The 24,608-nt window shown below is 45.9% G+C and overlaps 1 protein-coding gene and 1 long non-coding RNA gene across 9 annotated transcripts in view; one reads left to right on the top strand and one right to left on the bottom strand.

Moving 5' to 3' along the window:
* Positions 1-24,608, bottom strand: part of LOC135512547 (dynamin-like 120 kDa protein, mitochondrial) — a 58,642-nt gene that overhangs the window by 6,307 nt on the left and 27,727 nt on the right. For all 8 annotated transcript variants that reach the window (XM_064934684.1, XM_064934686.1, XM_064934689.1 and 5 more), the window contains 8 exons: positions 20,245-20,321; positions 19,244-19,409; positions 17,492-17,644; positions 17,196-17,304; positions 16,474-16,694; positions 15,903-16,019; positions 15,131-15,224; positions 13,292-13,402 (listed from right to left, as the gene is read on the bottom strand). In XM_064934684.1, coding sequence (XP_064790756.1) covers positions 13,292-13,402; positions 15,131-15,224; positions 15,903-16,019; positions 16,474-16,694; positions 17,196-17,304; positions 17,492-17,644; positions 19,244-19,409; positions 20,245-20,321 — 1,048 coding nt within the window. The remainder of the gene's footprint in view (positions 1-13,291; positions 13,403-15,130; positions 15,225-15,902; positions 16,020-16,473; positions 16,695-17,195; positions 17,305-17,491; positions 17,645-19,243; positions 19,410-20,244; positions 20,322-24,608) is intronic.
* On the top strand, positions 9,697-11,994 carry LOC135511689 (uncharacterized). Its single transcript, XR_010451298.1, has 3 exons — positions 9,697-9,778; positions 9,963-10,023; positions 11,889-11,994. It is a non-coding gene; the product is annotated as an uncharacterized LOC135511689 (long non-coding RNA).

The following is a 24,608-nucleotide window of genomic DNA, read 5'->3' as shown; positions in this document are numbered from 1 at the left end:
TTTGCATGGTGCTCCAGTCCATCGTCAGCCAACTCAAGACAGGACCGAGTTCACTGCCTGGTCAGGAGGCTCCCATCCCAAACTGTCATCATTCAAAAAAATGAAATGAGTTAACTTCTCTTGTCACAAGCAAGGTTAGTCGGGGGGGGGGGGTGATCCGACTCTTTGAACGTCTGCATGCGCGATCCTGTCTTGACTGAAAGCCGATCTTTTAATGCAACAAGCAGAAGAGTGGGCCGTCGCCATGTCACTTGACTCGTCTCTAAATCTGTATTGTAACACGCTATAAAAACGTAAGGGCTGCAGGAGGCGGACGCAGAAAGCGGAATGTCGTCGGCAAAACGCGCCCCGTCAGTGGCAAAGCCATGAATCAGGGCTGGCTCTGGAGGGCTCATCTGGGAACCAGATGCTTGAGGAGAGCAGAACCAAGGAGTCGAGCCCGGAGCCTGAACAGGTTCAACCTGGGGTCACCAGAGAGGCCAGACTAAACAAAGTAGCAGAGCGGGGAAAACAAACGGCAGGTGAAGACGTGCTGTGTAGTTTCTAGTACAGTTTTATTGACAGACATTGACACAACTTTTATAAAAGGGCAAGATGTCAACAACTTTGTGCATGCAGGGGATTGTAAAATTGGTTAACGAGCAAAATCTGGAGATTTCATTTCCTAAGTGGATTTATCTTAGGTCGCGGCACACTACTGGATCCAACAGGTTTAATGTTGGAAAACAGCAGTGTGATCAAACACAGAGGACAATGAATTTGAGAGGGTTTTTGAGAAAAAGGAATCCATACACATCCCATATTTCTTAATTCTTCCAACAAAATCATAACATCACTGATCTTACTTTACCTGGACACGATTGAGACTGTATTTCACATACCAGCGCAGAGTAATGACAGGTCTTTTATACTGTAAAAACTGAGCAAGACACTCAAGCTGGAAATTCAGAAAATATCTACGTAATTTGTGAGTTGTTTTTTTTTGGGGGTGGGGGGGGGTGGGGGGGTGGGTTGTAAATCATGGTAAAATCACAGAGAGCCAGAGTTCCCAGGCTTCTAAAGCCAACCTTTTGCACTCAGATGGTCTGTACTGCAGCTAAGTAGCCTGGACAATCAATCTTACTGGGTAATGTCGGCCTGATAATCTCGGGGTGACAGAGTGTTTATGTTAAATCACTGCCATAATCCCTCAGAGCCACAGGTGTGGACTGCCCGCCGCCGAGCGCCCGGGCGTGTGTGAACGCGCACATAAGCAGGCAGACAGACACATTGAACAGAATCAACTGTAATGTGTTCAATACCAAGGCATAGTCTGACTGTGGCACACAGCACATCCATAATCAGGGTCGACACCTTGGAAAGAGCCCCCCCCCCTCCATGTCAGTCAGTCCCGCGAAGGTAAGTACCATGAAGGAACAGCGCTGATCCCAAACGAACCACAGAGACGGCCGACGACACCCATCAGAACACACACACACCACTCCAACTCCCTCCGCTAAATGCGGCTTACCAGCTGGTCCTGAGAGCACACACCTGTCCCAGTGACACGTAGTACAGCAAATACTGCAAACAAACATTGAATTCCTTAACGCCACCGCAAGAGTGAAATGTGTCATTGCAAGCACAATCAAAACACCATCTCTGAAAACGTACATCAAGTTTCTTTTATCTATAACCAGGATTTCATCCAACCATTTCACGCAGAGGAATTACCTGACGCGTGGGGGGGGGGTCAGAACCGGCCTGATAGAAACAGGAAGTATTCATAAAAGTCGACAGACAGTTTGTTCCTTCGGGCATGGTGGGATCTTTTTGTTTGTAAAATGAATTAAACAAGAAATGGCGGAGGAAACCATAAATTCGAAGTAAACTTGGAACTCCCACTACGACTTGGGAAAGCTTGCAATTTATTAGGCTACAGAAGACATGGTGACAAGCTTGAAGCTCCTTTCCAATAAACATTGAGGGTCTTATTCTGGTGACATGATGTGCAATGCTTGGCTGCCATTTGACAAAAAAAAAAAAAAAAAAAAACTCACTCCAACCCATATTAATCTCATCATGTTGGCTAGCCTAACTGCACCGTATCTGCGAGCTGTTGGCTAAAGCACATGTACCAAGACCAAAATGGGCACATTGTCCATATAACACAACAGTTTGTGTGAGTTGAAAATACGTCTGGAAATGTCACCTGTATTTTTTATGTGGTACATTTAAAATGGCAAAAGTGGTTTTTATGTGGGGGCGGCAGGGTAGCCTGGTGGTTAGAGCGTTGGACTAGTAACCGAAAGGTTGCAAGTTCGAATCCCCGAGCTGACAAGGTACAAATCTGTCGTTCTGCCCTTGAATAGGCAGTTAACCCACTGTTCCTAGGCTGTCATTGAAAATAAGAATTTGTTCTTAACTGACTTAAGGTAAAATTAAAATTAAATGTGCATTATGTCACGCAAAGCCTTTGATGTGCAAAAAGCCCGTTTGATGGGATCATCCCTGGTGGGAAAACGGGCATATTGTTTTGATGCAGATTTTAGAATTCGTATTGAAAATCTGTTACCAATAGGATGGAAATCTAGCTATTGTCAGTGGGCGACGGGAAGAAGTCTGATAAAATATCTAATACACAAAAACGAGAAGACCGGGCAACTTAAAGCATTCAGCAGTAAACTTAATCCAAATCTAACCCCTGGTAGCCCATGTGCAGGGAAGACATTGAGAAAACCCCCCATTTCATCTGTTCAAAAAGACTAAAAAACTAAAACTAAAAGAAAAGACTTAAAACAGACTGCTCTATTTTTACCATGCGAGGGAGGAAGTGTGTGGTTTTCCTATTACCGCATCCTCTTATTTGAGCCGTGGACAGCTAACAGGGGCCTAAGTGTGTGAACAGTAACGGTGCTGTCAGACAACGCGTCCCAAATGGCATTCTAATTCTCCATATAGAGCACAACTTTTGACCGGAGCTCTATGGGGCCATGGTCAAAAGTGGTGCACTACATAGGAAATTTGGGAGACAGACTGTGTCTTGAGTGACAGGAGGATCTGCAGGAATGGGGCCCTTGGGGCCCTGCTGGGAGGGAAAGAGACGGTCGGAATCCTCACTGGGCGCTCATCTGTCCCACATCACGACTTCCTCCACTTCCTCTTTTCCCACCGATCACTCTGTCAGGAGCACCAGGGACGTGTCTCTACATTCCTCAGAGGCTTCCATTCCTTGTAACCTTTTCTTGATGATCACTGATAGGTGACAGGTTGCGTAAACATGTCCCCCAATGGCCTGAAACAGCTTCCATTGCCTTGTACTTCTTTCACACACATTAGTGCTTTCATTTGTTGCTTTTAGTGGTCTTGGAGGAGGCAAGGAGAGGAGGGTAGATGAGTATTGAGACAAGGCCTGGGAAAGGCAGGTCCAACAGCCAACCCAGTCTCTTTCTGGCTGAGTCTCAGACAGTGTGGACAGTCTCCAAAAATGTCCCCTGCCCCTTTATCCTCCACACTCAAGCAGAGCAAGGAGAGATTTACAACCATCCGGGGACTGCTGCTGCGGGGCCTGTGAAACAGATGCAGGGGAATAGGGGGATGGGGTAAGGGCGCGGGGGTCACCAAAACACCAGGGACGTGTTGGAGGGAGCGTGGACAGCCCGCCCTGGCTCCCAGCCTCAGCGAGGAAGGAGGGGACAGGGGGAGGAAAAGGAGAGAGGGATGAGGGAGGAGGTTAGGAGGTCGTGATTGAGACTGGGAGCGGCTGGCTGGCCGGGTGTAGGGAGGGCCTCTGATCCAGCTGTTGGGAAGACGGAAGTTGTTTCCTCCACTGGCTGTCAGGGAGGGGTATAAACAGTCCTCTGTCAGAGAGGAGGGGATGGGGTCAGACCCACATGTGCTTTTAACATCAGACATGCTCCCTGTTCCTTCTATGTAAAAAAAAACAAAAAAAACACACAACACAAATATGTGTATACATGCGTGTGAGCATGTGCGTGCCGTGTGCGTGCAAGAGCCCATCCATGGTCGGGAGTTTGGTGTGTGTGAGAGAGCTAAGACAGGAAGAGAGCTGGCTGCAGATGAAAGGAAAGACAGAGCAGTATGTTTTAAAGCGGCGTTATGACAACTCTAAATGTAGTGTTTGTCTACTCCCAGCCCCGGAGAAAATGGACAAGTTGGCCCAGAGTCAATCTTTGATGTTTCCTCTTTACGAGAAAACTTCTAAACTAGCACTACAATTAATGCCAGAGTCTGAATCCCAGACAGCACCCTATTCCCTATGTAGTGCACTACCTTCGACCAGGGCCCATAGGTCTTCCCATTTGGGGCACAGTCAGAGGATATACACTCAGGAAAAAAATAATAAAATACTCAGCTTTGAAAATACAGCCTCTAACGTCCATTTATGATAAAAGCACTTCTTTCACCATCTATTTGTCTATGTGAAGACATGAGGGGAAAGCCGACAAAATGCTTTTTTTAAACCACCAAATTGATGTACAGATCTAGAGGAGAGTAAAAGCTTAACCTAAAGGGGCAGCCAATTCATTTGCCAACGCATTCAAATGCAACGGGGCCCTTGAGAGAGCAAGAGCAGCATCAAATGGCCCCTAAGTGATTAAAGGGACAATTCGAGATCCGAAAAATAAGACAGTGGTCATCCCGCCACTTGTTCTGGTAAAACGGCTGAGGGACTGAGGATTGGCAAAAAGAGCTCAAAATCAAACATATAGCCCCAAGCATCCTCCCATGTAAAACGCAACAGTGTGGTGAAATGTTGCTCCTCAGGAATCCAGAACCTCAGTACAGGCAACAGTACATAAAACTCATGGACATGCTACGTCGCTCCATACACACGCAACAGACAAGTGCCATCTTGTCCTACGGCAGATGCTTATGCTTCCTCTAAGAGGAGAGAGCAAACAGATAGAGTGTGTGTGTGTGTGTGTGTGCGGGGGGCAGGGGCGGGGCATTTCTGCTGTGACCTGCCGCCAAGAGCAAACACAGTAAAACCTTGCGCGCGCGCACACACACACACACACCTCTAATACTCCTATAGGTCTTCCACTACCGCAGGAGGAAACAGAGGAGCACTTCTCACTGAGCCTCGCTAATCACTACAGAGGAAGAGCAGCTCAAAGGAGAGGAGGGAAGGGAGGGGGCGAGATAAAAGGGATAGAGGGAGAAGATGTGAGATGGAGGAGTGTGTGAGGGCATTCCACAGAGCAGGTCCAGACAACCTAGAGTGCTATTATATACACACACACACACACACACACACTACCAGTACTAAGCTCGCAGGGAGAGCTAGAAAAGACCAAGGGATGAAGGTGAAGGGAAGTGCGTATGGTGTGTGTGTGGGTGTGTGGGTTGTGTGTGTGTGCACGCACGCTGGCATGTGTCTGTGTACAGGAGCACTCCGCCTGCCTGTGTGCTGTGAGACACGCGCTCTCCATCAATGTGACAAGCTGCATAAACACCCGCAACTTCCCTTTCAGGGCCACAACTTCATGGCATCTGAAAAGCAAAGGCTTATGCTTTCAGAGAGGAGGGAGACCATAGCGGGCGGCGTTCACACAGCACATGTTCTCCCATCATGAGGAGTCAAAGGGGTGTCAGTCTGTCACAAGGCAAAAACGATAAAGGCGAGAGAGAGAGAGATGGGGAAGAGGGAAAGAGATAGCGAGAAGGAGAAGAAAAAAAAGAGAGATGGAAAACAGAGCAAGGGTTAAAGAGAGGCACGTAGACAGAGGGAGAGAGTGTATTCTTGGGTTGTTGTAATTGAGTTGTGTATTACTGGAATTAAGGCAGCAGCCCACATCCAGTCAGTCGTCTCCTGACGGGCCTGCAGTTCCATATTAGCACTGGGCTCCTTTCCAGGGAGAGAGAAGAAGAGGAGGCATCCTGCCATGCAGCTGCTCTGGCCTGTGGTGCGCTCCTCTTCTCTCCCCCTCACCCACACAAACACACGCCGCCCCCCCCGTACATATATACACACACACACACACGTCGCTTCACCTCCACACACCCTGCACCACTGTCAGTACTCCTACGATCCGCCTCCTACACACACACCTCCCCCGTGTGAAACCTGAGTGGCACTGGGCTCTACCTGTCTGCTGCGAGTAGGGGCAAATCGCTCTTAACACCAGACTGCCCCAGGGAGCACATTTCTGCCTTTGTTATGAGAAGTGTGCCCCCCCCCCCCACTCCCCCTCAAAGCATGCTGCCAGGTGAGGCTCAGGTCGCTTTGAGCGAGAAATAAAGTTTCCCTGCCCTCCATTAGATAACCCCTGGCCAGGCCTAATATCTTTATGAGGGGACATCTTCTCCAGCCTCCAGATGACGAGTGTGTAACAACACCATGTTCAGTTTCTCTCATTCACTCACTCACACACACACACACACACACACACACACACACACACACACACACACACACACACAGCTAAACTGGTGGGATCTCCTCCTGTCGAGTCTTGCAGGGGGAGGGGCCAGACAGCACACAGGTGTGCGAGATGAGAGGCCCACGTCGGAGTTCAGCCAAACATCACAAGACTGCCACTTGTATCGTGTCTAATATCACCATTAAATACATTAGCTTGATATTTTCTATTTACCAGGAAAAATGCATTGGATCTCATTATATCATACGTGGTTAAAGATGACCCTCAGGGGACTGTTGGATGATCGAGAACCTCAAATTCATTTCGCCCGGGGCCTGCATTTATTTGGCTTCGCGGGCCTGTAGTTTGGAACTAGATGTTCACACCTTCATACCGTTCCTGTACCATACCGCGGTACACGGTATTACCGGCAGTGCACACAAGCGGCATCATTTCTTTCCAAATGTAAAAATAAATAAATCATAATACACATATTTAAGAAGCTGTAACCAAGAAACTTGATCTTGCAATCTAGCCACTAAGCTAGCAAGTTAGCGAGCCAACTGAATAGCTGGAGCCCCGAGCTGGTGATCATTTATTTGGCACATCTCAGATAGGGCTCCCGAGTGGCATTTATTAAGGCACTGCATCTCAGTGCTAGAGGCGTCACTACAGACACCCAGGTTCGAATCCAGGCTGCATTGCATGGGATTCCCAATGGGCTGCGCAGTGTCGTCCGGGTTTGGCCATCATTGTAAATAAGTATTTGTTCTTAACTGACTTGCCTAGTTAAATAAAAGGTTAAATAAAAAAGATGCTTTAGGGTGCCTCAAAATATATACGTTTTTAAAAAGGTATGGAAAAATCATACCGTCGATAATTAAAAATACCCCAGTAGACACAGTATAACGCCCAAGCCTAATTGAGGGGAGAAATGGCAAAGAAAATAGCCTAACTTTATAGAGAACTCCAAACTTCCAAGTTGGACTTCGACACTTAGTCTTGTGCGCTGAGCCCCATCTCAGAGCCCAGTAGAGTCTATCTGGTCATTTAGAGTGATGGGCTCCACTGCCCTTCGGAGACCTCCAGGGCAACGTCCCAAACGGCACCCGACTCCCTATATAGTTCACTACTTTCGACCAGGGCCCACAGGAAATAGAATGCCAGTTGGGACACAGCCCCCTCTAGCACACATCTAGGTCTACATTACAGACAACCAACTCTGCACTGTCAGATGGCTAACCAACTCGTACTACATCTAGACTGACAATCTTACATGAATGGATTGAACCCATTTGACCTAACATAGCTCGGGTCTTCAAAAACAAAATAGTGCTCCGCAAACCGTAAGGTTGGAGCGCAGAAGTGTCGGGAAAGTTCCAATGAACGTTTTGGAGTTCAGGAGCACCATGGCTCAACGCCTTGTTACACAAGGTAGTGTGGTCGATACCCGCTTGATAATGTATCTTACATCCCTTCAGAACCCCTATCCTCCTCCTGCACAGCTTGTGATAAAGTGAAAGTACTCTGAAAATCAGCCTCAACTTCTGAAGCGTCACTCCTCCTCGGTTCCTCCGAGTGACAAGAGGACGTCGGAGGAGGAGGACAAGCCCAGGCAGGGATACTCTCTGCGGGTTGTCTGGCTTGCAGGTAACCTCCCGTCCGTCTCTGCCAAAATGGTGTGTGACCATTGTGTTCCCAGCCCCACCACCCTCCCTCCTCAAACACTCTGGGAAGGAGTCGGACGTCTGCATCCCAAATGGCAGCCTATTCCCTACGTAGGTCTAGGAACTCCTCTGTGAGAGAAGCAGAGGACGAAGAGAGGAGCATCTTCTCGTTTATTCTATTCCTCTCCGTTTCCCTTCTGGTGGTTTGGTGAGAGAACATGACCCCCATAGGAGGAAGTGAAGGCAGCCCCTTTTAAACTCAACCTAACAACTGATGTGTGTGTGTGAGTGTGTGTGCGCGTACGTGCGTCCGTGTGTTTGTGAGTGAGGGTGTCAGAGAGAGAGTGTACATGTGTCAGTGCTTCCAGAAAGATTGATTTCAGCAGCATTGGCAAAAGTAGTGGGTGGGTGGGGGGTTGTGGTCACTTCTGCTGACTTATACTTTGTTTAACTTGTCACTTATCTTAAAGTGATAGTGCGGGATTCATTATTTATTTTTTAACAGTCAAATGAATTACCAGATACCATTTGAATGTCTTTTTATGCAGTTTGAAGGGAGTTGAAGGCAGTTTCATGAGCTATTGCTAGCTATGGACAAGGAAAGGAACTCTATGGAAACAGCTAGCGTTCTAGTTGTTCACATAGACTTCCAGTTATTGTGTTAATGATAGTTTGCAGCTAGATATCCCTTGAAAAAGCAGAAGTATTTATAAAAAATAAAATTAAAAACATTTTGTAGTGGCGACAACGATTTAACAGTCACAGGGCTATAGGTGAAACACGGTGTGTTTGAGAGAGTGTGTTGTGTGTGTGTTGAAGAAGGGTCAAACAGTCGAAAGAGAGGCGTGTATGAGTGTTCAAGGCAACACCTGAATGCCAGTCTAGCCGGCAAACACAGATAGGAGCCAGACACAGCAACAACCATATCATAGCTGCAAGTGGAAAGCGCCATCAAATGCACACACCTTTAACAAACTAAACTGAGGAAGAACTAACAATAGGCTAGCGAGTGTTTGTGTGTGTGCCCTCATTTTTTCAACTGTGTGTGTCATGGTAAATGGTGTGTGTATGTGTGATCACACGTGTGTGTTGGAAACAGAGAGGACAAGGCATTGGCAGGCTGGCAGCACGCCTCTCTCATGCTGCTCCACTAATGCACTTAGCAGGGCTTCACTAAATAAGCAGGCTACTGTAGTGTGGACGCCTCAGTCTGTCACTGCACAATAGCCTGTTATTATGGGCTGCTCTCTCTGCCTACCAACAAAGAATTACCAACACGGAGCCAGTTAGCAACGATCCAAACACACACACACACACACACACACACACACACACACATATATAGGCTACTGTAAACACCCACACACTTTAATACAAGTTAGCAACAACCCCAACACACACTGTCAACAGGCCTGGACTTGTCTTTATTGGTGTAGTCCTCTGTATGACTAACGGTCAGTTCCTGGGGGGGGGGGGGGGGGGTCAGAGCGCGTGTGTGTGTGTGTGTGTGTGTGTCACAGCCAACAGCATATGAATTCTCTCCCAGGGTCTCCCGTTACCACGGTAGCAGGCACAAACAGACAGGAACAAGGCCTAGTGACTCATTGCAGCCCCACTGGCATACCGGAAAGAGACACACGACTGTGACTATGCCTGCTCCTCAAGGGTAGGTATCGTATTGACCACGAGTCGAGACAGAAGTACATGTGAATACGCACAGAAAACACATACGGTGCTAACAGACAGGTAATTGTGTTGACCACGAAACACACACACACACACACACACACCTCTGAATATGTATGAAATCATAAACAGATACAAAATGGAGAGTTAAGCTATATCACACACCAATGCGCACACACCCACCCAAGGTGGTGTTTTTTAAGTCACACACAACAACCTTTTATCTTTTCCCTTTCACTCCTAGGTCTGCATCCCAAATGGCACCATATTGCCAATCAGGGTTGCCTAGGCTACTTTGAAACAAGGTAAGACTTAACTCATGAAATGAAGTAAAATGTTCAGGTTACAAACAATTAAGTAATAAAAAACAGAAATACCTTATTTACATAAGTATTCAGACCCTTTGATATGAGACTCAAAATTGAGCTCAGGTGCCTTTTGTTTCCGTTGAGCATCCTTGAGATGTTTCTACAACTTGGAGTCCACCTGTAGTAAATTAAATTGATTGGATATAATTTGGAAAGGCACACACCTGTCTATATAAGGTCCCACAGTTGAAAGTACATGTCAGGGCAAAAACCAAGCCACGAGGCCGGAGGAATTGTCCGTAGAGCTTCGAAACAGTGTTAAGGCACTGAACTGGGGAAGGGCACCAAAAAATGTCCGCAGCATTGAAGGTCCCCAAAAACACAGTGGCCTCCATCATTCTTAAATGGAAGAAGTTTGGAACCACCAAGACTCTTCCCAGAGATGGCCGCCCGGCAAAACTAAGCAATCGGGAGAGAAGGCCCTTGGTCTGGGAGGTGACCAAGAACTCGATGGTCACTCTTAGAGAGCTCCAGAGTTCCTCTGTGGAGATGGGAGAACCTTCCAGAATGACAACAATCTCTGCAGCACTCCACCAAATCAGGCCTTTACGGTAGAGTGGCCAGACGGAAGCCACTCCTCGATAAAATACACATGACAGGCTGCTTGGAGTTTGCCAAAAGGCACAGAAGGACTTCTAGAACACAGATTCTCTGGTCTGATGAAACCAAGATTGAACTCTTTAGCCTGAATGCTAAGTGACACATCCGTAGGAAACCTGGCACCATCCCTACGGTGAAGCATGGTGGTGGCAGCATCACACTGTGGTGATGTTTTTCAGTGGCAGGGACTGGGAGACAAGTCAGGATCGAGGGAAAGAGGAACGAAGCAAAGTACAGAGAATCGTTGATGAAAAGCTGCTCCAGAGTGCTCAGGACCTCAGACTGGAGCGAAGGTTCACCTTCCAACAGGACAACGACCCTAAGCACACAGCCAAGACAACGCAGGAGTGGCTTCCGGACAAGCCTCAATGTCCTTGAGTTGCTCAACCAGAGCCCGGACTTGAAACCGATCGAACATCTCTGGAGACCTGAAAATTGCTGTGCAGCAATGCTCCCCATCCAACCTGACAGAGCTTGAGAGGATCTGCAGAGAACAATGGGAGAAACTCCCCAAATACAGGTGTTCCAAGCTTGTAGCATCATACCCAAGAAGACTCGAGGCTGTAATCGCTTCCAAAGGTGCTTCAACAAAGTTCTGAGTAAAGGGTCTGAATAGTTATGTAAATGTGATTTCATTTTTTTTAGTAATGATCTAAAATTTCTAAAAACTTGTTTTTGCTTTGTCATTATGGGGTATTGCGTGTAGATTGGTGAGATATATATATATTTTTTTAATCAATTTTAGAATAAAGCTGTATAACGTAACAAAATGTGAAAAAGTCTAGGGGTCTGAATACTTTCCAAAGGCACTGTATGTACACAGTATTAGTCAAAAATGTGGACACCCGACTCATTCAAGGGATTTTCTGAATTTCTTTACTACATTGTAAAATAAGTGTAGACATCAAAACTATGAAACATATGGAATCATGTAGTAACCAAATAAAAGAGTTAAACAAATCAAAATATATTTTATATTTGAGATTTTACAAAGTAGCCCCCCTTTGCCTTGATAGCGTTGCACATTCTTGGCATGGTCTCAACCAGCTTCAAGAGATAGTCACCTGGAATGCATTTCAATTAACAGGTGTGCCTTGTTAAAAGTTAATTTGTGGAATTCAAGGCACACTTAACCAGAATCTGCAGCGATACACCATCCATCTGGTTTGCGCTTAGTGGGACTATCATTTGTTTTTCAACAGGACAATGACCCAAAACACACCTCCAGGCTGTGTAAAGGCTATTTGCCCAAGGAGGAGAGTGATGGATTGCTGTATCAGATGACCTGGCCTCCACAATCCCCCGACCTCAACCCAATTGAGATGGTTTGGGATGAGTTGGACTGCAGAGTGAAGGAGTGCTCAGCATCCGTGGGAACTCCTACAAGACTGTTGGAAAAGCATTCTTGAAGCTGGTTGAGAGAGCGCCAGAGTGTGCAAAGCCGTCATCGAGGCAAACGGTGGCTACTTTGAAGAACCTCAAATATGTATGTATGTATGTATGCATGCATGCATGTATGTATGTATGTATGTATGTATGTATGTATAAAAAATAAAGATATTCTACAATGTAGAAAATAAAGAAAAACCCTTGAATGAGTAGGCGTGTCCAAACTTTTGACTGGTACTGCATATTCAGATGGGTCATATAGTGCACTACCATAGAAAACTGATACTATGACCATGTTGAAAGTTACAGAAGCACACGCACTTAGTAGCAGGCGCTGTCACTTTGCTTCCTCTGTTATCAGTGTGTGTGTGTGTGTGTGTGTGTGTGTGTGTGTGTGTGTGTGTGTGTGTGTGTGTGAGAGCAAGTCTGGGCTTGTCGACACTCCACTCGGCCGCTCCACATATTGCTGTGTTTAATCAGCAGAGCTTCTTACCAGAGAGCAGGGCTGGGCTAGTCGACATGACAGGCGGCGGGCAGCACACTGTTACCTAAATGCTGCTGCCAGACACTCTCTTTCCCGCTCTTTTGCTTACCACCTCCTCTCCCGAGAGCAGCAATTAAAGTCTCAAGTCCCAAGGAGAGATGAAAGAGAGAGCATGTGTGTGTGTGAGTGTGTGTCCATACGCGCATTCACGTATCTTGAAATAGAGAGTGTGTGTGTCTGCTAAGTTCCTAAAGTGTAAGGTCATGTAAAAATGTGTGTGTCCAGAATGCACATGCGTGTGGCAGGGGGGTATACAGTAAATTAAGCTACGCAGTGGTCAGAGCGTTGTCTAAGACGTCAGTGCCATGAAGCAGACATCCCACTGTTAGCGGTAAATCCGTAGCAGTAACATACAGGGGATGGTCAAGCTCTTCCAATGCACTGACATATGGTGAATGAGAAGACTTCACCTTTCCTTTACCACCACTGCCATCTAGTGGCGTCTGGTACGTTGCAAACCCACACGGCCGTCAAATCGGGGAAAGAGAAACGCACAGCCAAATCCATCATATTCAAAATGATATTTGTTCTTCCACTAGGTACCATAATATAAGTGATCTATTCGTTAGTAAGGCATAAACACGAGGGACCACAAGTGTGACTGTACCATTCTGGTTAAACCGAAGTGTGTGTATGTAGCTGGTGTGTGTGTGTGTGTGTGAGGCGACTCACTCAGGTCCTCTGCCAGCTGTACTCTGCGTCCGGTGATGAGGTGAACCTTCCTCTCGTTGTCCTCACCAAAGTCCTCCAGCACCTCTTTCACGTTCTTCTCCAGGCGCCGCACTGAATATGTGAACACACACACCACAAAATGTCAGACATCAAAGACACAGCAAACATAGACCTACACAGAGTCTACAAAACATTAAGAACACCTGCTCTCTCCATGACACAGACTGACCAGGTGAATCAAGGTGAAAGCTATGATCCCTTATTGATGTCACTTGTTATATCCACTTCAATCAGTGTAGATGAAGGGGAGGAGACAGGTTAAAATAAGGATTTTAAGCCTTGATACAATTGAGAAGGATTGTGTGTGTGTGTGCCATTCAGAGGGTGAATGGGCAAGACAAAATAAAGACTTAAGTGCCTTTGAACGGGGTATGGTAGTAGGTGCCAGGAGCACCGGTTTGCGTTAAGAACGGCAACGCTCCTGGGTTTTTCACATAGTTGCCCGTGTGTATCAAGAATCATCCACCACCCAAAGGACATCCAACCAACTTGACCACTGTGGGAAGCTTTGGAGTCAACATGAGCCAGCATCCCTGTGGAACGCTTGACACCTTGTGGAGTCCATGCCAGACGACTTGGCTGTTCGATAGATAGATAGATATATATATGCCTAAAAATATGGAGCAAGTGCTCTTTGGACAAGACAGTTGAGCTTACAATAAGGCTGGGTGATATATCAAAATATTTTGATTAATTCAAATCTATATATTGTTTTTATGAGCATTGATGTCCACTTGTTCTAATGTTGTCTTTTTGGTCTCGTCTCCTTCGTTCCCGTCTGCGCTGGGTGCACCTTCCCATTTACACCAGATATCTATGTGATGACGAGATTCTCATGTCTCCGCCGTAACAATGGGAGTCGTTGTTCCAACGGCGGGAAGGCAAGCGACAAGCTGAGGTCCAGAATAAGTCCACACAAACACCCTGGGGTTATTTTGGACAGAGTGAAACCTGTAATTGTACAATCAACTTATTTCGAGAATTTTTTATTTATTTTTTAAATGTGATATACTGTGAAGTCCATAAAAGTTTTAGACATGACTTTTAGGCCATATCGCCCAGCCCTAGCTTACAGCACATCTGGTTCCACCATATAGCTCAGCTAATGGCAGTAGCTGCATCCCAAATGGCACCGTATTCACTATGGGCACTGGTAAAAAAAACAACTGTGCACTAGGTCAAAAGTAGGGCACTATGTAGGGAATAGGGTGCTAATTGGGACATGGGCTATAATTCTTCTGTGTCTGCTACCTAGCTCCCCAGTACACCGTAGCTCACTCAGACAGGGTCAGACTGAGGGCAGACATGCTCCGTTCAAACTCTATGACTCAGACTGTTCACCGTCCCTCTCATTTGAACCAGTTCAGAGTTATAAAGCCTTCAGTTTCAGGCCGGTGGGGCCGGTATGCAGCTGCCTGCCTGTATGCTCTAGTGAGGGCTTGTGTGTTGGTACATGACAATAATATTGACCATGGGCGGTTGGTTCTGCCCTGCTAAGCCCCAGTTCATTGTAGCTCAGTCTTGGATGACCCCACCCAGGTCTGCCTAGCCCAACGTTAGCTAACTCATGATAATCAAGCTCGCCATGAAGCCTATGCTGGCATGGCAATCTCTGCAACGACGAACACAGGAAGTCTGTTCCACTGGTTTCCAGTTTGATTTCCACATTTTGTAACGGCTGAAATCCCAATTTCCGGCTGAAATCCCAATTTCCGGCCCTACGCCCCGGTCCCAGCCCTACGCCCCGGTCCCAGCCCTACGCCCCGGTCCCAGCCCTACCCTCTGTGTTGGTTAGCTGCTGTCTGAGCGTGTTGGCTGTGATAAGCAGCATCCTCTGGATCCTCCAAAACAGCACTACGTCATTGCACTCCAGCTATGGAAGAAGAGAAAGAGACTGTGAAAATGAGATAGGGTAGAAGTGACACGCATGGTTTTTACTGCAGGCAGGGGAAAGGGTAGTGTCGATCGATGGACAATGTACTACAGTCCAAAAGGTGCGTTCAACAAGGGAAATAGTTCAAACTTTTTCTAACATACAATGACACGTTCCGTTTATTTTGTGCTAACTGCAGCGTCAATGCATCAATGCTGCGTAATAAATTCTGCAGTCAAACTGTTCTCATTATGTAATGCAATTTTTTACTGAATACATGTGCAACAACAGTTCAACATTCACCTTTTGCTTCCACTTCTGTCAAGTCTACGCATACAATTTGATGCATACGTTGGATATATTCAACATATGCACCACACATAACAGCCTCTGCAACGCTGCAAGGCAAGCAGCAGATTCCATTGGAAATGAACAACCTTCTGATTTAGGCTATTTTAATCGAGTAAGAATGAACAATCCTTACAAAAATGAGCTATTTGTGCCTTCACCGTAACATTATGGAGCGTTCATTCAAATCAAATCCTTCAACTGAAATTGTTACTATGGTAACATGTTTGCCGAAATGGAAGCCTTGTTGAATTCACCTCAATAAGTCTCTGAAATCTTAGTTGAGAACAGCTACCTCGGGCAGCTTGCCTTGGAGCCGAGGTCACTTACCTCCGAGTCGACAAAGTGTCTCTGGTAGTAGTAGAAGCCTCGTCTACACAGGTTACAGTGCTGCAGGGCCTTCTGCAGGAAGTGACGCCTGTACAGTTGGTGCCACGTGTCCTTGATCTGGAACACAGGAGGTGGTAGAGGGCCAGAATGCGAGAGGGACAGGCTCTGCTTCATGGTGTCTTGGGATGTGGGATAGGTTGTGTGTGCGCGCATCTAAATTCTATTTGATTTTAAAATGAACCCTTATTTTACCAGGTAAGTTGACTCAGAACACATTCTCATTTACAGCAACGACCTGGGGAATAGTTACAGGGGAGGACGAATGAGCCAATTGTAAACGGGGATGATTAGGTGGCCATGATGGTATGAAGGACAGATTGGGAATTGATATACTTGTGTCTTTGAGTACTCATCTCCTCTATCAGCAGTGATCTGAAAACACAATACAACTTCCACCTGCCCAGTTCCTCAATAAATGCATACGTACTTATTGCAAAGTTATTACATACATTACTCCACTGGAGTTTAAGACTTGTGACCAGAAAATGTGACCAGAGTTGGTCTCCCTCACCAGGGCAGGGTCCACCTCCACCCCTCGGCCCTCCAGGTTCTTGCGGACGGTGGTGACCTCGTCGTTGGCCAGGTAGGCCGTGTGGTCCTCGTGGAGCTTCAGCAGGCGCTCCAGCTCGTTTCGAGTCTCATTGCGGGTGTGCTGCTCGGGCGAGCGGTTCTTCCAGCTCATCCAGCGCTGCTTCCAGTCAGGACCCACCATGTCATTTATCACAGAGTCCGCTAGGAGAGACACACAGAAGTTGTGAGATCGTAGTATTAGAGGTAGTGTAGTAGCAGACAGGTGCAAAGAGGGAGGGAGGGAGATTAGGGTTGTCACGATACCAGTAGCGCAACCCTCGGAGGTATCGTGGTAAGAAAACAAAACACGAAGCGGATTTCATATCTTGAGGAAAACAGTCCCGGTGTTAGAAACAAACAGCATTATGTTGTCACCTAGAGTCACATTTGTTTAAAATTGGCGAGCTATAGCACTCACAATTTTACATGAAGTAGCTTTTTAATAGGACCATAAGAGTTTAGTCTAAATCCTGTTTCCTTTTTTCGCCACGGAAAATCTGGTAACGTAGTACAACGATTCTGGTATCGTGACAACCCTAACAGAGAGAGACAGGTGCAGAGAGAGGGAGACATACACACAGCAGCAACACAGGCAGGGAACGATCAAGGAATAGGTTGATTGTAAAGGTAGTAAGCCACGGTGAAGGTGGGTGTGTGACCTACTGTCTTTGAGGCGTGCCTGCAGGGTCTCCTCCATGAACTGGATGGCCGCGTCCCACTGGGGCTTGTCTGTGATGGAGCGGTCCTCCAGAGCATTGTGCTGGATCACCCTCTGACAACCCAGACAAACAGGAGAAAGGACATTACGCACAAGGGGAGACAGGAAACCTGGGCGTATAATAATGTTTGCCTGCTGTATGTGGTTGAATATGAGAAAGAGTAAAGACTATTGCGATGTCAGTCTTTTTACTGTGTGTGTGTGTGTGTGTGTGTGTGTGTGTGTGTCCATGTTTAAGTACCAGGCTGTCCATGGCCCTCTCGTTCCACTTGTGCCTCTTGATGCTCTCGTCCTTCACCGCCTCCTTGAGCTTGTCAAAGATGTCGTCCTGGTCCTTCCCTTTATACTCGGCCATAAAGCGGGCGAACTCCTCCTGCAGTGTCTCCCAGGCGACCTGGGGGGGGGGGGGCAGAGGAGAGGATCAGGCCTTGTATCAACACAGCACCATGGCCGGCTACAGAGACAATGCCACAGTATTTGCATACCATTACTGTCATACCAATCAGAACGGTCACAGACATAGTGATTGTGAGGAAAACGCAAATTTGGAACAAAAAGGACATTGACGACCACAGTAAAACCATCCATCGCCAATAATAATAATACATTTGTTTCCATCATCTGAAATATTCACAACAGAGAGTCCTGACAAGACACAATTCCTTATGACATTTACAGTGCATTTGAAAAGTATTTTGACCCCTTGACTTTATCCACATTTTGTTACAGCCTTGTTCCAAAATGGATTACAAGTCCCACCCCCATCAATCTACACACAATACCCCATAATGACTAAGCAAAAACAGGTTTAAAAAAATGACCGTATAAAAAAAATATATATATTTTTTTTTTACTCAGTACTTTGTTGAAGCACCTTTGGCAGTGATGACAGACCTAGAGTTTTCTTGGGTATAACTGTACAAGACCTCTGTACTTTGCTTCGTTCATCTTTCCCACGATCCTGACTAGTCTCCCTGTTCTAGGAGGCTGAAAAACATCCCCACACCATGATGCTGCCACCACCACCACGTTTCACAGTAGGGATGGTGCCAGGTTTCCTCCAGACGTGATGCTTAGCAATCAAGCCAAAGAGTTTTATTAGACCAGAGAATCTTGTTTCTCATGGCCCGAGAGTCCTTTAGGTGACTTTTGGCTTACTCCAAGCGGGCTGTCATGTGCATTTCACTGAGGAGTGGATTCCATCTGGCCACTCTACCATAAAGGGCTGAAAGGTGGAGTGCCGCAGAGATGATTGTCCTTCTGAAAGGTTCTCTCATCTCCACAGAGGAACTCAGGAGCTCTGTCAGAGTGACCATCAGGTCCGTGGTCACCTCTCTGACCAAGGCCCTTCTCCCCGATTGCTCAGTTGGCCGGGCGGCCAGCTCTAGGAAGAGTGGTTCCAAACTTCTTCCATTTGAGAATGGTGGAGGCCACTGTGTTCTTGGGGATATTCAGTGCTGCAGAAATGCTTTGCTACCCTTCCCCAGATCTGTCTCAACACAATCCTGTCTCAGAGCTCTACAGACAATTCCTTTGACCTCATGGCTTGGTTTTGCTCTGACAAGCACTGTCAACTGCAGGACCTTATATAGACAGGTGTGGGCCTTTCCAAATCATGTCCAATCAATTGAATTTACCACAGGTGGACTCCAATCAAGTTGTCGAAACATCTCAAGGATGACCAATGGAAACAGAATGCACCTGAGCTCAACTTCGTGTCTCATAGCAAAAATTCTGAATACTTATGTAAATAAGTTGTTTCTTATTTTTAATACATTTGCAAAACATTCTAAAAAACAGTTTTGCTTTGTCATTATGGGGTATTGTGCGTAGATTGATGAGGGAATATGTTTATTTAATCCATTTTAGAATAATGCTGTAACGTAACAAAATGTGGAAAAAGGGAAGAGGTCTGAATACTTTCCAAATGCACTATAGCTCCACAGCCATGAAGAGATTTAAAGAGATGGAGGGAGCAGCAGACAAACTCTACCTCTAATGCCTTGTGAGGCAGCTGCTTGTCCGTCCACTGTTTGAGCTTGATGTCCACGGTGGTGTTGAAGGTGCCAGAGTTCATGGTCTGGGCTGCCGGCAGGTAGATGTTCTCGATGACGTGTGTGGACACGCGTTCCCACAGCTTCTTCTGTAGGATGGCCTCCCTGCAGGGGCAAAGGGCAGATGGGGCGAAATACAACCTAGTGAGCGCTTTGTGGTTGGACACCGCTTTGGAGACAACACTATGCAGATGCATCCCAAAATGACACCCTATTTCTTATACAATGCTCTACTTTTGGTCAAAAGTAGTGTACTAGATAGGGAACAGAATGCCCTTTGAGACAAATCCCCATGAAAGCCCAGCAGCTTGTTAACTAAAGCTTGGCTCTTTATCGGACCAGGGCTGTATGACAATGGGACAAACCCCTACTCAATCCCCCTGGGCTGCTGGTGAAGACTCATTTATCACAAAACACACACACACACTCATATTTCATACACAACCCTTTGTTTTTGCCCCCAGCTCCACTCGTATCAATACAACACACTTCTCAGACGCTTCGATTGCATTGCTGGCTAACAGGGCCATCTTGACTCCCCCACCAACCCCAGTCGCACCGTAGCCCATTCATCAGGCCATTGATCCAGTGCTACAGATGGGGCTCGGAGGGGCTCTTAGCCTCTCACCAACCACTGGACATCCATCTCATTTAGCCTACTGCTAACCTCTGGGTGGGGGGGGGGGGGACCAACACACATATACACAAACAGGCGCACACACACTCGCCACCTGCACCATGCAGAGCTTCTACAGACAAAGTCGTCTAAGGGCCGCAGAATTCCTGAATTCATTTAAAGGCCCTTTTTATGAAGCATAGAACACTAAGTTGTTGGCCAAATTATTTTAATAACTTAAAAAACAAAATAATAATGTGCATAAAGCTGTAGGTAATAAAACATCATTTGAAGGGCTACATGTTCACCACGGCAAACACTCACCAGTGTTTCGGTGTGACTTGACTCAAGCTAATAACTTCATCCAAGATTTCGTTCTTGGCTTTTTCGAAGAGTTCATTCTGGAGGATAAGATGAACAGAAAACTCATGATTAGCTGGTGGAATCTGGCACGGTTGACCATTCTCTCAAAATGCCAGGAAAAACCTAGACATGAAAACTGGACTGGTAAAGGACATTATTGTGGACAGAAGCAGACAGAGTCCTACCTATAATTAAGTAAAAAAAAAATATATATATATATATATACACACACACACACATATACACACACACACACATATACACACATATACACAGACATATATATATACACACACATATATTTGTACAGTGTATTCGGAAAGTATTGAGACCCCTTGACTTTTTGTTACGTTACAGCCTAATTCTAAAATTGACTAGATTAAACAAATGTCTCAATCTATACACAATACCCCATAATAACAAAGCATAAACATGTTCTTTTTTTAAAGAAAATTATAAAAAATATATATATTTTTAAATCTACTCATTCAAGGGACTTTAAAATGTTTACTATTTTCTACATTGTAGAATAATAGTGAAGACATCAAAACTATGAAATAACACATATGGAATCATGTAGTAAACCTAAATATATTTCATATTTGAGGGTCTTCAAAGTAGCCACACACTGCCTTGACAGCGTCGCCCACTCTTGGCATTCTCTCAACCAGCTTAATGAGGTAGTCACCTGGAATGTATTTCAATTTTTTATTTTTTTATTTTTATTTCACCAGGTAGGTTAGTTGAGAACAAGTTCTCATTTACAACTGCGACCTGGCCAAGATAAAGCATAGCAGTGTGAACAGACAACAGAGTTACACATGGAGTAAACAATTAACAAGTCAATAACACAGTAGAAAAAAAAGGGGAGTCTATATACAATGTGTGCAAAAGGCAAGAGGAGGTAGGCGAATAATTACAATATTGCAGATTAACACTGGATTGATAAATGATCATGTACAGGTAGAGATATTGGTGTGCAAAAGAGCAGAAAAGTAAATAAATAAAAACTGTGGGGATGAGGTAGGTGAAAATGGGTGGGCTATTTACCAATTGATTATGTACAGCTGCAGCGATCGGTTAGCTGCTCAGATAGCTGATGTTTGAAGTTGGTGAGGGAGATAAAGGTCTCCAACTTCAGCGATTTTTGCAATTCGTTCCAGTCACAGGCAGCAGAGTACTGGAACGAAAGGCGGCCGAATGAGGTGTTGGCTTTAGGGATGATCAGTGAGATACACCTGCTGGAGCGCGTGCTACGGATGGGTGTTGCCATCGTGACCAGTGAACTGAGATAAGGCGGAGCTTTACCTAGCATGGCCTTGTAGACGACCTGGAGCCATTGGGTCTTGCGACGAATATGTAGCGAGGGCCAGCCGACTAGAGCATACAAGTCGCAGTGGTGGGTAGTATAAGGTGCTTTAGTGACAAAACGGATGGCACTGTGATAAACTGCATCCAGTTTGCTGAGAAGAGTGTTGGAAGCAATTTTGTAGATGACATCGCCGAAGTCGAGGATCGGTAGGATAGTCAGTTTTACTAGGGTAAGCTTGGCAGCGTGAGTGAAGGAGGCTTTGTTACGGAATAGAAAGCTGACTCTTGATTTGATTTTCGATTGGAGATGTTTGATATGGGTCTGGAAGGAGAGTTTGCAGTCTAGCCAGACACCTAGGTACTTATAGGTGTCCACATATTCAAGGTCGGAACCATCCAGTGTGGTGATGCTAGTCGGGCAAGCGGGTGCAGGCAGTGATAGGTTTAAAAGCATGCAGTTGGTTTTACTAGCGTTTAAGAGCAGTTGGAGGCCACGGAAGGAGTTTTGTATGGCATTGAAGCTCGTTTGGAGGTTAGATAGCACAGTGTCCGATGATGGGCCGAAAGTATATAGAATGGTGTCGTCTGCGTAGAGGTGGATCAGGGAATCGCCCGCAGCAAGAGCAACATCATTGATATATACAGAGAAAAGAGTCGGCCCGAGAATTGAACCCTGTGGCACCCCCATAGAGACTGCCAGAGGACCGGACAGCATGCCCTCCGATTTGACACACTGAACTCTGTCTGCAAAGTAATTGGTGAACCAGGCAAGGCAGTCATCCGAAAAACCGAGGCTACTGAGTCTGCCGATAAGAATATGGTGATTGACAGAGTCGAAAGCCTTGGCAAGGTCGATGAAGACGGCTGCACAGTACTGTCTTTTATCGATGGCGGTTATGATGTCGTTTAGTACCTTGAGTGTGGCTGAGGTGCCTTGTCAAAAGTTAAGGAAAGAAATTCCACAAATGAATGCATTTGAGCCAATCAGTTGTGGTGTGACAAGGTAAGGTTGGTATACAGGAGATGCAATGAGGTTGAAGGAATTGTCCATAGAGCTCCGAGACAGGATTGTGACTAGGCACAGATCTGTGGAAGGGTACCAAAAAATGTCTGCAGCATTGAAAGTCCAAGAACACAGTGTCCTCCGCTATTCTTAAATGGAAGAAGTTTGGAACCACCAAGACTCTTCCTAGAGCTGGCCAAACTGAGCAATCGTGGAAGAAGGGCCTTGGTCAGGGAGGTGACCAAGAACCAAATGGTCACTCGGAAAGAGCTCCAATGTTCATCTGTGGAGATGGGAGAACCTTCCAGAAGGACAACCATCTCGGCAGCACTCCATCAGTCAGGCCTTTATGGTAGAGTGGCTAGACGTGCCTTTTAATGAGGAATAGCTTCCATGACAGCCCACTTGGAGTATGCCAAAAGGCACCAAAAGACGAGAAACATCAGACCAGGTCTGATGAAACCAAGATTGAACTCTTTGGCCTGAATACCAAGCGTCACGTCTAGAGGAAACCTTGCACTACCCTTACGTTGAAGCATGGTGGTGGTGGCAGCATCACACTGTGGTGATGTTTTCAGTGGCAGGGACTGGGAGACTAGTCAGGATCGAGGGAAAGATGAACAAAGCATAGTACAGAGAGATCCTTGATGAAAACCTTATTCAGAGCACTCAGGACCTCAGACTAGGTTGAAGTTTCACCTTCCAACAGGACAACAACCCTAAGCACACACCCAAGACAACGCAGGAGTGGCTTCGGGGCAAGTCTCTGAATGTCTTTGAGTGACCCAGCCAACCAGTGCCGGGACTTGAACCCGAAGATATGCAGAGAATGGGAGAACCTCCCCAAATACAGTTGTGCCAAACTTGTAGCGTCACACCCAAGAAGACTCGAGGCTGTAATGGCTGCCGAAGGCGTTTCAACAAAGTACTGAGTAAAGGGCCTGAATACTTATATAAATGTGATATTTCAGTTTTGTATTCTTAAATACATTTGAAAAAAATTCTAGAAACCTGTTTTTGCTTTGTCATTTTGAGGTACTGTGTGTAGATTGTATTTTTCCCTCACCAATTGAATCAATTTTAGAATAAGGCTGTAACGTACCAAAAGTCAGGGGGTCTGAATACTTTCTGAATGTGTGTGTGGATATATACAGTGCCTTGACAAAGTATTCGGCCCCCTTGAACTTTGCGACCTTTTGCCACATTTCAGGCTTCAAACATAAAGATATAAAACTGTATTTCTTTGTGAAGAATCAACAAGTGGGACACAATCATGAAGTGGAACGACATTTATTGGATATTTCAAACTTTTTTAACAAATCAAAAACTGAAAAATTGGGCGTGCAAAATTATTCAGCCCCCTTAAGTTAATACTTAGTAGCGCCACCTTTTGCTGCGATTACAGCTGTAAGTCGCTTGGGGTATGTCTCTATCAGTTTTGCACATCGAGAGACTGACATTTTTTCCCATTCCTCCTTGCAAAACAGCTCGAGCTCAGTAAGGTTGGATGGAGAGCATTTGTGAACAGCAGTTTTCAGTTCTTTCCACAGATTCTCGATTGGATTCAGGTCTGGACTTTGACTTGGCCATTCTAACACCTGGATATGTTTATTTTTGAACCATTCCATTGTAGATTTTGCTTTATGTTTTGGATCATTGTCTTGTTGGAAGACAAATCTCCGTCCCAGTCTCAGGTGTTTTGCAGACTCCATCAGGTATTCTTCCAGAATGGTCCTGTATTTGGCTCCATCCATCTTCCCATCAATTTAACCATCTTCCCTGTCCCTGCTGAAGAAAAGCAGGCCCAAACCATGATGCTGCCACCACCATGTTTGACAGTGGGTATGGTGTGTTCAGGGTGATGAGCTGTGTTGCTTTTACGCCAAACATAACGTTTTGCATTGTTGCCAAAAAGTTCAATTTTGGTTTCATCTAACCAGAGCACCTTCATCCACATGTTTGGTGTGTCTCCCAGGTGGCTTGTGGCAAACTTTAAACAACACTTTTTATG

Source organism: Oncorhynchus masou, chromosome 24 (genome assembly GCF_036934945.1).
Source record: "Oncorhynchus masou masou isolate Uvic2021 chromosome 24, UVic_Omas_1.1, whole genome shotgun sequence".
Taxonomy (NCBI): domain Eukaryota; kingdom Metazoa; phylum Chordata; class Actinopteri; order Salmoniformes; family Salmonidae; genus Oncorhynchus; species Oncorhynchus masou.
Note: the sequence above shows the minus strand (reverse complement) of the source record. Positions and strands in the feature narration are given on the sequence as shown.